Here is a 15,270-nt window from a genome sequence, read left to right on the forward strand (position 1 = left end):
ATGGCAGCACCCACTGTTGCTGCTCCCACTGTTAAGCCCACCCCACCACCCAAAACAATGGCCAAACCCACAGTTGCTACTAGTTCCAAGCCCAACCCACCATCAAAAAGAATGGGCCAGTCCACTGCTGCTCCTACAAGCAAGCCCAACCCACCACCAAAATCAACGGCCCAGCCCACTTTAAAACCTCTAACAAGATTAGCATCACAAAAATCAAGGAGGTCTAATATACCAAAGAAAGGCCCTCAAAAAGTAAAAAATGCAGCATTACATGCTAGGAGACCTTTAACAAGATCAGCTGCAACTGAAACTTTTGGAAGAGCAACTGGTAAGGGAAAGGATCCTGAAACTGTGTTTGTTAGCTTGTCTAGTGAGAAAGAATCTTCAGATAGCCATGACAGTTATGACAGTGTAGAGGACGAACCGTATAGGCCTACTGGTGATGATGTCTCTAGTGAGGAAGAAGAAGTGGTTGTGAAGAGATTAACTGGAAAGAAGAGTGATGTTAAAAAGAGGACTACAACTGATAATGAAGAAGTTAATGAAAAGAGTTCAGTTATGCTTGAGGATGACGGTCTTGTGTGTGCAGATTCAGGGTCTGAAGATGATGAATTCTTCTTTGGCCCGATTCCTAAGGTTGGTGAAATGGGAGCATATTATGATGCTCAAGATGGAGCTTATGATGAATCTGATGGTGGAGAGTCTTGGCACTCTGAGCAAATAAAGACTCCACCGAACTCTGAGGATGAGTTAGAGGAGGTTGAGTCAGATAAGTGATGAGCGGATAATTTATACGCTTTTTGGCATTGTTTTTAGTATGTTTTAGTTAGTTTTTATTATATTTTTATTAGTTTTTAGTTAAAATTCACTTTTCTGGACTTTACTATGAGTTTGTGTGTTTTTCTGTGATTTCAGGTATTTTCTGGCTGAAATTGAGGGATCTGAGCAAAAATCTGATTCAGAGACTGAAAAGGACTGCAGATGCTGTTGGATTCTGACCTCTCTGCACTTGAAGTGGGTTTTCTGGAGCTACAGAAGCTCAATTGGCGCGCTCTTAATGGCGTTGGAAAGTAGACATTCTGGGCTTTCCAGCAATATATGATAGTACATACTTTGCCCAAGATTTGATGGCCCAAACCGGCGTTCAAAGTCACCTTCAGAATTCCCAGCGTTAAACAATGGAACTGGCACCAAAGTGGGAGTTAAACGCCCAAACTGGCACAAAAGCTGGCGTTTAACTCCAAGAAGAGTCTCTACACGAAAATGCTTCAATGCTCAGCCCAAGCACACACCAAGTGGGCCCGGAAGTGGATTTTTATGTCATTTACTCATCTTTGTAATTCTTAAGCTACTAGTTCCCTATAAATAGGATCTTTTACTATTGTATTTTCATCTTTTGATCACTTTAGATCTCTAGATCATCTTTTGATCATGTTTTTATGATTGAACCCTCTTTGGGAGGCTGGCCTCACGGCTATGCCTAGACCTTGTTCTTATGTATTTTCAACGGTGGAGTTTCTACACACCATAGATTAAGGTGTGGAGCTCTGCTGTACCTCGAGTATTAATGCAATTACTATTGTTCTTCTATTCAATTCAGCTTGTTCTTATTCCAAGATATTCATTTGCTCTCAAGAACTTGATGAATGTGATGATTATGTGACGCTCATCATCATTCTCACTTATGAATGAGTGGCTGACAACCACCTCCGTTCTACAAGCAAACGAGGCTCTAATGTCTATCTCTTGGATTTTCTTAACCGGAATCTTCGTGGTATAAGCTAGAATTGATGGCGGCATTCAAGAGAATTCGGAAGGTCTAAACCTTGTCTGTGGTATTCTGAGTAGGATTCAATGATTGAATGACTGTGACGAGCTTCAAACTCGCTATTGTGGGGCGTTAGTGACAGATGCAAAAGAATCACTGGATTCTATTCCGACATGATCGAGAACCGACAGCTGGATAGCCGTGCCGTGACAGGGAGCGTTGAACATTTCCACTGAGAGGACGGGACTGTAGCCATGACAACGGTGCCCAACATACAGCTTGCCATGGAAAGGAGTAAGAAGGATTGGATGAAGACAGTAGGAAAGCAGAGAGACGGAAGGGACAAAGCATCTCCATTCGCTTATCTGAAGTTCTCACCAATGAATTGCATAAGTATCTCTATCTTTATCTTTATGTTTTATTCGTATATCATCCATAACCATTTGAGTCTGCCTGACTGAGATTTACAAGGTGACCATAGCTTGCTTCATACCAACAATCTCTGTGGGATCGACCCTTACTCGCGTAAGGTTTATTACTTGGACGACCCAGTACACTTGCTGGTTAGTTGTGCGAAATTGTGTTTATGCCATGGTATTGAGCACCAAGTCTTTGGGGCCATTACTAGGGATTATTTGAGTTGTGAAAAGTAGTGATCACAATTTCGTGCACCAATAAGGTGTTTCCGGTATTTAGGGAAGGAGGAAGGTTTGGTGAGCTTAAACTAGAGGTTGGGATGAAATTTAATTCAAAGATGGAATTCAAGGAAGCTATTCGTGAGTACTATATCCAGGAGGGAAGGCGGATCTGGTGGAAGAAGAATGACAGTTTAAGGATGAGGGCTGTGTGTAAGGGAGAGGACTGTGGCTGAATAGTATATGCTTCTAGGGACAGTGAGGGTAACTGCTGGCAGATCAAGACATTTATGGACGATCACACTTGTCCTAGAGAGACTAAGAACAGGCTAGCTAACAGGAAGCAGCTGAGTTGCAAACTGGTTAGGAAATTAAGAAAATATCCCAACCTTAAACAGTGTGAAGCTGCACAGTACTTTAAGAGCAAGTGCGACTTGGACCTTAACAAGTCTTCACTGAAAAGGGCTCTAGGGGATGCTAGGGCCATAGTTTATGGAGATGTTGCTGCCCAGTATGGTATGGTAAGGGATTACGGGTTGACATTACTGAAAACTAATCCTGGCTCTACTGTTAGTATTGGTGTTAGACCTCATCCCAATCCTGATAAAGATCCAAGTTTTGATAGGATGTACATTTTCCTTGATGGGTGTAAAAGAGGGTTCAAGGCTGGCTGTAGACCACTTATAGGATTGGATGGAGCATTTCTAAAAACAAAACATAGTGGTCAAATCCTCTCTGCAATTGGTCAAGACGCAAACAATCACATTTATGTGATTCCTTATGCAATAGTGTCCATCGAAAACACGGAGAATTGGCGATGGTTTCTGGAATTGCTGCACCAAGACTTGGGTGATTACAAATAACATGGTTGGTGTTTTATTTCAGACATGCAAAAGGTATTGTTCTTGTTTATTGCTAGATATCTTGAATAATGGTAGTGATTCTTAAATATACCTGCTGAGTTGTAAATAATAGTAGTATAAATTGAATAACTTTTGTGTAAATTAAATAATTGTTGTATTAAATACCTGCTGAGTTTAAATAATTGTTGTATTTAATTTACACAAAAATTATTCAATTTATACTACTGGAAAGAAGGGGGAAAAAAGAAAGAGAGGATCAAAGAAGCTTAATGTATTTTTACCTTATTTAAAAGCTCAAAAGCTACTATTGTGTCATTAATTTTGGAGGTTAATTTTGACGTATTATTAGTTTATTATGCAAAGACATTATACTGCCATAACCATACCTATCAATTTTGATAAACTAAGCTGGCAGAAAACTTACATGGACCCTTTGACTATGAGCTTTTTACCTTAATTGAAAGGTGTCATTTGATGATAAATATATCATTTTTCTTTTCATGGTTACAAAGTTTGTTTACAACTTATCATCTTTGCTGAATTTGCTTCTATATCTAAACGACCCTTTGATAGATATTCTGATTAGCAAGGTATATCTTTCCCTTTTCTAAGGATTAAATACCTGTTGGTTTATATACATAAATCTGTTTACTGCTATTTAGATCAATTGAGTAATTGTTGTATGCTGTGTAGTTGATGGTTGCAATATAAGGGGTAGTATTTGTTTACTCTGCTAAAGGACCAAGTTGATGTCACTTACACAACTTTAGAGACCAAATTAAGTTCATTAAAATAACATGAGGGACCTATTTGAGGCTCGATTTGAAACTTTGTTACTGGCTTGTTGGGTTTGCAGGGACTTATTCATGCAGTTCAGGATGTGTTCCCAAATGTCCACCACAGATTCTGTGTATGGTATTTATGGAGGAACTTCAACAAACAGTGGAAGGATAATCAACTTAGATGTTTGCTTTGAGAATGTGCAAGGTCTACAACTTAAGAGGGATTCATCGAAGGGATGAAAAAATTGGAAAAGTTAAATAAGGATGCTTGGACTTATCTATGCAAATGGCCAAAGACTTCATGGAGTAGGACATTCTTCAGCAGTGCACCTAAAATGGACAACATCTGCAATAATGCATGTGAGGTTTTCAACTCACGGATCAAAGAACCTAGAGCCAAGCCTATTATCACACTGTTGGAGGAGGTCAGGATGTATGTTATGAGATCTATAGCCAGAAATAAGGTGAAGTTGAGGAACAATGATGGGATTCTACCTCCAATACAAAGAAGTAGGTTGGAAAAGATAAGAAAAGAATCAAAAAATTGGATTCCCATGTGGTCTGGTGATACAGATTATGAAATATTTGAAGTTCATGGGTGGCCTACAAATATGGTTGTGGACTTAGGCAAGAGATCATGCACCTGTGATTTTTGACAGCTAAGTGGTATGGTTTTTTATGCATATTTTTTAATTTATTTATTTTCCATTTGCAATTGGAATTTTGTTTATGTATGGCTATGATGCTCTGTGTAGGGATGCCATGTGTGCATGCATGTGCCGCTTTGGCCAGGGCTGGTAGAAGGCCAGATGAATTCTGTCATAACTGGTTGACCATGGAAGCATACAACAACACCTATGCCTTCCATATAAATCCAATTTCTGGCCAGGCACTGTAGGAGAAATCACCACATAATAAACCTCAAGCACCAAAGTTCAAGAAGAAGCCAGGGCCAATTAAGAATAAAAGAAGAAAGGATGCTGATGAGGAGCCAAGTAGAGGCAAGAAGCAGAAGACCTCCATGAAAAGAGTTTATAAAAAAGGACATTGTCGCTATTGTGGTGAATCAGGTCACACAAAGAGGAACTGTCATAAGAGGGTCATTGACGAAGAATTAGCTGCTGTAGCGGCTGCTGCTGCTGCTGCTGCTAATTCTGATGCTAATGGAAGTGAGGTCAATAATTCTGCTCCAACTGCTGCTGTAAATGGTGGTGATGCCCCAGCTGTGTCACAGGATCAGGTCGAGATTCAGCTTGATCTTAGTCAGCCTATTTTGTCAGAAACTGATGACTCGCAACAGGTTGGTAATATTACGTACCCATATATATACATGTATATTCCACTCTTTTAATTTTGTTTAGTCACATTAAATTTTTGGTGTTTCATACATAGGTGAAACCACCTCCTGTTCGGCCATCCAAACTGCCTCCTCAGAGAAAGTTGTCCACACCCAAAGAGAACAGTCCATCAACAAGCATACCCACTGCTACCACCCAACCAACCAGCACCCCATCTGCAAGCACTTCATCTGCTTCATCTCCAAGTACTCCATCTACAAGCACTCTTTTCACAAGCAGTCAGCCTGCAAGCACTGAAACAGCAAACAATCTACCAGCAACCACAATGCGATTTATGCCTAATCCTGGATTCAAGCCACCCAGAACCAAGAATGACTGACTTAGTTTAGTATATTTAGGGATAGTATGGTGTCTTTATTTGTCTGTTTGGCTGAAGTAATCTACTGTGTATGCTTTCTTACTTACAATTCCAGTGTTGGAGATTGAAAACTTATGATACTTATGTTTTGAAAACTCTGATATAGTTGGTGACTATTGTTCTGACTTTATAATACCTTATTTTGGATGTAATCACTACAATATGAAATATGAATTATGACTTTCTTGAAGAGATCTATGTCAGATTTTTTGTTTCATTTTGTACTCTCATATGTAATTAAGATGCATTCCAAATACTGTCAATTCCCATTTTATTGACAACAATTATATTTTGGATGAATAAATTGGTAGTTCATCTTGTTTCTCCAATTTTCAAAATATGCAAGCACACTAGTCTCAATCACTTAATTTTCATTTCTTTCAAACAAACTAACAGGTACAACTGCAGCAAGAACATGAATAAGTCATTTGTTTCTTCCCAGATACAATTGGTCAAACTGCCTATCTAACTTTAAGACAAGAACAGCTACTGTAACCAGCAGCATAAATACAAACACCAAAACTCCACCCACTTTTAGAACCCTAACTTCAGACTCTAATCTTCCAAGTTTTCAAGCAAACTTCAGCTTCCATTCTTCATTGTCAATTGAAGGGCTTGCTCTACCATCACATGTGATCACATCTTCTTCAAGAATTTTATCAATCCACAAAAACAAACCACACCACTTCTTGCCTACAGTCTGCACCAAGGTAAAAGAATCAACCAAATTTATATCCAAAATTACAGCAAACAATAACAACAACCGCTTATATTGTAGTTTAGGCAACCCATGAACGGTCTCCCTGAATTAGAATCTGTCGTTGACCATCGTAGAACTGGTCTCAAACCGCATCTACACCATTCTGGCAAACGCGAGTCCCTGTTCCTGTTCATTATTCTCATGATGCTTCTAAACGATCGTGTGTTGTTCGAGCTCTCAGCAGCATTGCTTGCGCTAGCCATTGTCATTTGGGTATCAAGATGCTGAAGAGAAACCAACGGAAGAGACCAGAAGAGAAGAGAAGGGCACTGGAGATTGATCTTTAGATTTGGGAATTAGGGATTTTAAACTTCGAATTAGGGACCAAATTGAGTCAATAAATTCGTTCATCCACCTCAGCTAGCCGTTAGCATTGCCCAGGTGTCACCAACTTAGCCACATTAGCTTTCCGATCACGTCAGCTGGAGAAAATGTGCCAGAAGGACAACACTGGGTCCCGGACTGTAACTTCAGGTACTATTTTGGGTAATTATTAAGTTCAGAGACTATTATGAAACACGAGTGTAACTTCAGGGACCACTCTGAGGCTTAGCTCTTAAATTAATGGAATCAACGTAACTCTTATAATAAAAAATCAAAATTTCTCTCCAACATCGTATTGACCTGGCGAAAAATTAATAATTAAAAATATTTTCTACAAGTCATTAAAAATTCAAAACTTTATAACTTTACCAAAATTATAATTTTAAATTTTAAATTTTTTATTTTAATGATTTGTTGATCATTTATTAAAACAAAAAATTTAAATTTTTTTAATAACAATCTTAACTTGTATTCTTAGATATAAGAATTCATAATAACTAAATTTAAAATTAATTAATGTTTTATCAAAATTTAATACTAAATAGAATAAAAATATTTTTATATAAAAACCAATCAATCATCTACATATTATTGTGGTTAATAAATTCAATTATGCTAACTGACCAACAAAATATAATGTTTTTGGCAAATATTTCACTAATTTTAAATATTAAAGACTAAATTCTAAATCTTAATAAATATTTTTAGAAAATATTTGATTTTTAATAATTTATAAAAAATATTTATAATAATTATTATTTTTTATTTATGATTGAATGCATTATGAATATTATTAAATGTACTCTTTATTGTACTCTTTGTATACGCTTGGATCATATATAAATAGATGTAAATTAATTCGATTTACTATGATCCAAAATTAATTCGAAGCAGACCCATTCGAATTACTAGTGACGTCCTAGCGTACATAATTCGAATCACCCTAATTCGAACTACCCTAAGACTACATGCAAGCATAATTCAAATTGGACAAATTTAAATTACAAGCATTACTACTACTTCAAATAGGACTAATTCAAATTAGCGTTGGTTTGTCTAATTCGAACGAGACTGATTCAAATTACATAATAATGTGCTTTTGAAAGATCCTGGTAGTGTTTTTCAATTTGGTAGAATTGTGCATTTTACCCAATATATAAGGTGCCTATAATAACTATGATCAGATATAAAGTATACAACAAAAAATTGTGTGGCAATCAAATATGTTCATATGATATATATAATCATTAGCGTTATATACATCGAAGAGTCATTTGCCTTGGTGATAACATGACATTGTTAAAACTTTTCCTTCTTCCAGGTTTTTAATAACTATGAACGGAAATACTGAAATTTGGCGGCAGTTTAGAACCACCGCAAAACAAATGTTGTTTTCGTTTATTTGCTATTTAGTGGCGGTTGGCAAAATTGATAGACGTTTACCGACGGTTATTCCAGTGATTGAATAAAACCGCCGCTATCCGTTTAGCCGCGTCCCATCTTCCGGCGTTTCATTAAACCGCCGCAAATGAAACCGCTACGAAATGTACCGCCGCTAAATGGCTCCAGGAACTGCCGCTAAGTGCCGCTTTTGTTGTAGTGTTCTTCCATGATGTAATATGCAAAGTTCGGAAAATCTGATTGGTCATCATATTGTTCTAATTATTAGTTTATCAATTTAAGTAGTTTAATTTGATTTAACCGAAATAATTGTTTTATAATAAAATAATAAATAAAATATAAATAAATATACTATTAAAATAATATTAATAAGAATAAAGTATATTTTTTGTTCTTGAAATTTGGTAAAAGTTTTAAAAATTATCCCTAAGTTTTATTTTGTTTCAATTTTATTCCAAAATTTTTTTATTTACATCAAATATACTTTTAACGGCTAAATTTTCAAAAAAATTAAGACCAATCTAACAATAATACATGAAAATTATGCTTAATTTGCTTGTGTTATTAAGGGTTGTTTTTATGAAATTGTTGTTAAATCGATCTTAAAACTTTTTGAAAAATTAGCCTTTAGGGGCATATTTGATGCAAATCGAAAAATTTTGAAACAAAATTGAAATAAAATAAAACTTAAGATTATTTTTAAAAATTTTATCAAATTTTAAAGACAAAAAGTATACTTTACCCTGTTAATAATTTAATTCTCATTATATCACTATTGAAAGTATTAAGACAAGTCACAAAAATTACCAAAAATTAATGAGAATGAACACAAAGCTGATCATAATGAATAAGTAATAGTCTTAAATTCATCAAAAATTGAATGATTTATAAATTACGTACTTAGTAATAATATTAACATTACCAACTAAATAATTTAATTAATACACCACTCCAAACACTATCATCCGTAGAAAATTACAAGCGACAAATTTACCTGAATTTCTAATGAAAAAATTTTCAAATGGATTTCATAAAGTTCCGGAAAAGGAATGATTCATCTATCAATTAATCACACGTATTCAATCTACTTCATATACTCTTTAAAAGTAGTCTCGGATCATCTGCAAAATAACAGTAAATAATTAGCAAAAATTATCAATCATGATATGGCAAAGTTAAATTTTCAAAAGTCTATGCTGAATTAATTAATTTAACAGTCTAATTAAACACAATTAAGCCCGAAATATAAATACAACATTACATGATATTTCAGTAGAATAACATTACGCAAAAAAAGCATAAAACACAAAACAACAATAAAATAGAACGGTCAGAGCTAATTAATAATTAATTAATCATTCAATAAAAAGTAAAAACACAAAACGTTCAATAATCAACATGATTTCTAAATAGAGCAGAAAAAACAAAGAACAATCACTAGTAATGAGTACTGACCTTCAATCTAAACAATCTGGATAGAATATGACGGAACAGTTGAGTGCGAAGAATGATGGCAATCAAACAAGGACGAGCAGAATGGCGACCAGACGACGACCACGCGATTGATGAATAAGGAGAGGGGTTGGAGGATTGGAGCATGGCGACTAGACAAGGACGGAAGTTTCTAAGCCCGAAGGACGGCAGCCAGAGTGCAGTCAGACTAAGACAACAAACCTCGAGCTCGAGGAAGAAGCTGCGATCAGTGAGAGCGAATAGGAGTTGGAAACTTGGAGCACGCCGACAGGGCGAAGAGGGAAGCTCCTGAGTGCGACGAAGCTCCTGAGTGCGACGAACAACGTCAATGTCCCACTTCTTACGACGGTGGTGGAAGCTAAATGACTAGTTTTTTTGTTGAGGGCAGTGCAATGTTCTAATTCAGAAGGAAAGAAAAGGAGAAATGGGTTTGAAGGCCCAAGGAATCAAGGACAAGGAATGAAAGTATCGTTTTCTTTTTAATCAAACTCAAACAACATCGTTTCATGCAAACCAGCCTATCTAGGGATGGCAATAGGACGGGTAGGGGGCGGATAGTAAAAAGTTAAACTCTAATCCGCTCCTGTCGAATACCCACCCCCTCTTATCTATCTCTATAATTATTAAAATCCAACAAATAAAATTAAAATTTAAAATTTATATAACCATCATTACATACATAATATAAATTAAAGTAAAAATTTAAATATAATATAATATTATTAATCATTTTACTAATTATTTTATATATATTACATATATTATATATTAAAAGTATATATATACCGAGATGGGTCTAACCTAAACCCGACCTCGAATAGCCCCGTTAAAAACCTAATCCGGTGTGGGAGCGAATATTACCCGCCTTGATCGGGTAGGGGCGGGGTGGATAGCCATGAGTTTGGGTAGTGTTCCCACCCCTATAACTCTCAGTTTGGATTGACCAGCCAATTTCTGGTCGGTTCATTAGCTCTCCCACAATTTTTGGAATGACGATTTTTTTTATGGACCAAATTGCAGAGACTTTTGATTTTCGGTCGGTTTGATTTTCAGAACCATAATAATATGTTTCAATTCCGAAATGAAAAAAATACTTAAAAGCCCAATTTCTGTAATAGCCCAGTAAACGAAAACCCAATTTTTTCATTGGCCCATTACACTAACACGCCCAATTTCTCCAGACCCAACAAACATTACCATAAAAGCCCGAAGCTGCCAACATATATGATGTTACTTCACAAATTATAACAGAGACTGAATCCCCCATCACATGGATGGATCAAAATCAATATAGATAGTTCGTCTTAAGAAAATCCGAAATTTGCTGAATGTGGAGGACTCATTAGAGATGAATATGGAGATGGGTAGCAGAATTTATGCACAATATTGGCACTTGCTCTGCAAATCAAGCAGAGATGAGAACTTGGATTTAAAAAAGTGGTTGTGAAGATGAACTCAAGGGCTGTCTTGGAATTAACTTTTAATAAGAATAAGTGTAGAAACTATCATGACCCCATAATTAGAAGTATTAATGGTTTAATAAATAGAAAATAGATGATTGAATTCAAATACACTTTTCGTAAAGACAATAGAATTTTTAGACCTCTTGGCCAGAAAAAGTTTTAAGTGCTCCCAGATTTTTAATTTGTAAATCTCTCTTTATCGGTTTTACAGCTCATTCTAAATGATGATTATAGGAGAATTTCTACTCCAGAATAATTTTAGTTTTGTATTTTTTTTTAGCTTCTTAGTCCCGATGTTTTGCCAAAAAAAGGAAATGACAACAGAGACACATGTTGCCCATACGATTCCGCTACGTTACCAACAGCATATCTGCCAACTTCTGCCAACTCTTATTTATAATTGTGTTTCATGGATGTGTCTAATAAAAATGTCTTTTTTATAACTGTATTTAATAGAAGTGTCTTTATAGACATATTTTTTGGATGTGTCTCTTTATATATGTATTTAAAATATATTAATCATTAGACACATCTACGAACACACTTCCATGAAATACAAATATAAATAAGAGTTGGCAGAAGTTGGCAGATAATATGTTGGTACCCTATACTTTTCCGTTGCCCATAACACGGTGAGAAGAAATATGTACAACTGTGTCGTGAATTCACTCAAAAAGATTATTAAAATTATATCTTTAAATTTTTATTAAAACATATATTTAGTATTTATATCCTTTTATTTTCTAAAATAAAATGTAAAAGGACTTTTAAGTTATGGATTTAACTGCATATACAAGTATACAACTCTTTTTTGAATAAGGCTACTGCCCTTATTAAATTCAAGACGTGGTCGGTCTCGGTCTCACATTTTGTTTGAATGTTGAAAAGAAAATGAAAAGAAAGAAAATAGAAAGAAAAGTTGAATTATTTGTATGCTGTTTGGATGAATGGAAAATAGATGAAAAGAAAATTTTCTTTTGTTTAGATGAAAAGAAAAGTAAGAAAAAAAAATCATAATAATATAAAATTACATTAATACCCTTATCATAAAATAAAGTATAAATATTTTTATTTATTCATGTTTATTATATTTTATAAATATTATAAAATATTATAATTTTATATATTTAATTTAAATTATTTATCTAATACATATAATATTTAAATATAAATTTTTATTATAATAATATATTAAAATTAAATTTATATTAATATTTGTCAATAACAATATAACTAAGGATAATATTAAAAATACAAAATTATAATATTTTTTTTCTTGTTTTCTTACTTTTGTGATGGAAAAAAAATTTTAGTGGAATCCACACTAAAATTTTCTTTCCTTCCTATTTTCTTTGCTAACCAAATAAAAAAAAATATCATTTTCTATCTATTTTTTTTTATTCATTTTCTTTCTATTCATTTTCCATCAAACCAAACATAATGGCAATCTCAGCCCATAAAAAAAGATCATAAATAGTTAAATACTAGTGGCTTAATGTAGCATTTCTAGCACTACGCTTTTATTGTCCCAAACTTAAACTGGATTCATTTCAATGGAACATACACACATGCAACTATGCAAGTATGCAACATAAAAAAATAAAAAGCCTCTTATATAGAATCAAAGATGTGGAGATCTAATAAAAGAAAAAAAAATTCTATACTCTAGTACTCTACTGTAAAAATGTTACAACAGCAAAGAGAAGTGTAATAAATAGTGTAATAATTAATTTATTATTAGTAGGAACCTTCTTTAAAGATTTACTATGAGATTTAAATTCTCGACACTTATTTAAACAAATTAATAAGATAATCACTAGATTAAACTGATTTGATTTTAAAAAAGATATTCTATTTTTTTATATAAAAAAATCCAAAGCCTAAATCCAAAAGAAAACTATAAGATAAAAACAAATTGAGATAAAGTTATCCCCTCTACAATCATTTAGGATTAACTTAAGATTACAAAAAAATTTATTAATAAATTAACATCCTAATAATGATTTTAGACTTTTCCTGACCAATTAATTTGTACATCTATTACTTTTTCTATATATATTTTCTATTCTTAGTTTTCAATTCTTTTTCATCAAGTTCCCAATGCTTCTCATTAGGGGTAATCTATTTTTTTTTTTTGGTCGGTGGATTGGACAACCCCCAATCCTAGGTACCCCAATGGATTGGACAACCCCCAATCCTAGGTACACAACACACCCACACACTCCTCACATATTTTCACAATTTTTTTCAATTGCATTCTCTAGGGTTTGAACCCTAGACCTTGAAGTGGGGAGAGGGGAGAAATGCCACTAGAGTCAAGGCTCATTGGCTAGGGGTAATCTATTTTTTTTTTTTTTTTTTTTTGGTCTTGCTAGGGGTAATCTATTTTATGTATCTATTTTATGCAGAAAATTTAAACCCAATTTTTATTAGCCCATTCAACAAACAAGCCCAATTTCTCCAGGCCCAACAAACATTACCATGAGGCTGCGATTTGCTAACGTATATCACGTTACTTCACAAGTCACAACACAGTCACAGGTTACGCATCAGAAGGGAATATGTACAACTGTGCCATAGAATCCAAAAAGAGTGATTAAAATTAAATCTGAATTTAGCAATCTTATTAAAGTTCAGTTTGAATAATTAACTTAATTAAACTTCTTTTTGATAAAATAACTTAAATAATAAATGACTCTGTTAAAAATAACTTATAAATAAATTATTTTGTGTTTGGATTTTTAACTCTAAAAGTGTTTATTTTATAGAAATATAATAAAAAGTAGAAATATTACGAGAGAAGTCATTTTTTTAACTTCTCTATAAACTCCTAAATAGCTTTTTAAAAAATTACAATTTAATTTTAAAAATTAAACTAAACATTAATACTAATACTTTTCATAAGTCAAAAATAAAAAAAAAATTACTTATAAAATTTCAAACGGCCCTAAATCTATCTCCTTAACTTTTTATTACATCCTTTGTATACAACTCGAGTTTTGATTTTTGAATAATGCTACTGTTCTTGTTAAATTCAAGATGGCACTTGGTCTTAGTCTCAGTCTCGGTCTCGGTCTCGGTCTCAGCCCATAGAAAAGACATACTAGTGGCTTAATGTAGCATTTCTAGGACTATGAATCTTTCATTGTCCCAACAAACAGATTAAAATGGAACATGAACACATGCAACATACATTCAGAGAATCTTTGACTTCTTTTCTCATGAACAATTACTACATAATGTTTTAAAATTCAAACTATCAGGGGCGGAGCTACTCACACAAAAAGGGGGGCAGTGGCCCTCTTAAATTTTAATTTTTTCTTATAAATTATGTGTAAATTTTGATTTAGCCCCCCCTTAAAATTTTGATTTTAGTCATTCTATATTAAAAAATTAAACTTTGGCCTCTCCCTAAATTTTATCCTAGCTCCGCCCCTGTTTCTCAATTATTCTCAATTATATAATAAAAAAATAAAAAATATTATTCGTGTATTAAAATTAACCAATTATATATTTATATATAAATATATATAATTTAATTTATTTTTAATATATATTTTATGTTTATAGTTAATTAATTTTAATGTATATATAATATAATTATACAAAAATAGAGTAAATTACAATAAATTTTCAAAAAATTTAAAAAAATCATAGAAAGAATTATATATTAAATATATATTCTAAAATACGATTTTAAAAATCAAATTTTAATACAAATTGTTGTAGTTATTATTAAAAAAATAATAAATTTTTATTTTTTAAATTTAGTAATTTTTTATCGTGAATGACTACTTTTTTAAAAAATAAAAAGAAAAAGTTAGAGATTAAATTTTGTTTTAGATTTTTTTTTATTTTATAAATATTTATTCAAATGTTGCCACAAAAATTTAGATTTAATGGATAAGTTATTTGTTAAATATAAAAAAATTTTATTACTTACAAAAAAATTATAATAATTTATTGATTATTTTTGTCGTATTTTTAAATCATTCAATACTTATTTTGTCCATAATATATTTAAATTTTTTTTATCAACAGCTAAATCTTTAAAATACCGAATTAATAGTTAACCAAAAAAATAT

General features: G+C 33.0%; 2 protein-coding genes across 2 annotated transcripts; both read left to right on the plus strand.

Moving 5' to 3' along the window:
- LOC130957741 (uncharacterized) lies at window positions 1–777 on the plus strand. Its single transcript, XM_057884587.1, has one exon. It carries the CDS (start codon window positions 1–3, stop codon window positions 775–777), a length of 777 nt encoding a protein of 258 aa, XP_057740570.1.
- Window positions 778–5,069: 4,292 nt separating this feature from the next.
- Window positions 5,070–5,725, plus strand: LOC130957742 (uncharacterized). Its single transcript, XM_057884588.1, has 2 exons — window positions 5,070–5,348; window positions 5,441–5,725. Exons 1-2 carry the CDS (start codon window positions 5,070–5,072, stop codon window positions 5,723–5,725), a joined length of 564 nt encoding a protein of 187 aa, XP_057740571.1.
- The last annotated feature ends 9,545 nt before the right edge of the window (window positions 5,726–15,270 follow it).

Source organism: Arachis stenosperma, chromosome 10 (assembly GCF_014773155.1).
Source record: "Arachis stenosperma cultivar V10309 chromosome 10, arast.V10309.gnm1.PFL2, whole genome shotgun sequence".
Lineage (NCBI taxonomy): Eukaryota > Viridiplantae > Streptophyta > Magnoliopsida > Fabales > Fabaceae > Arachis > Arachis stenosperma.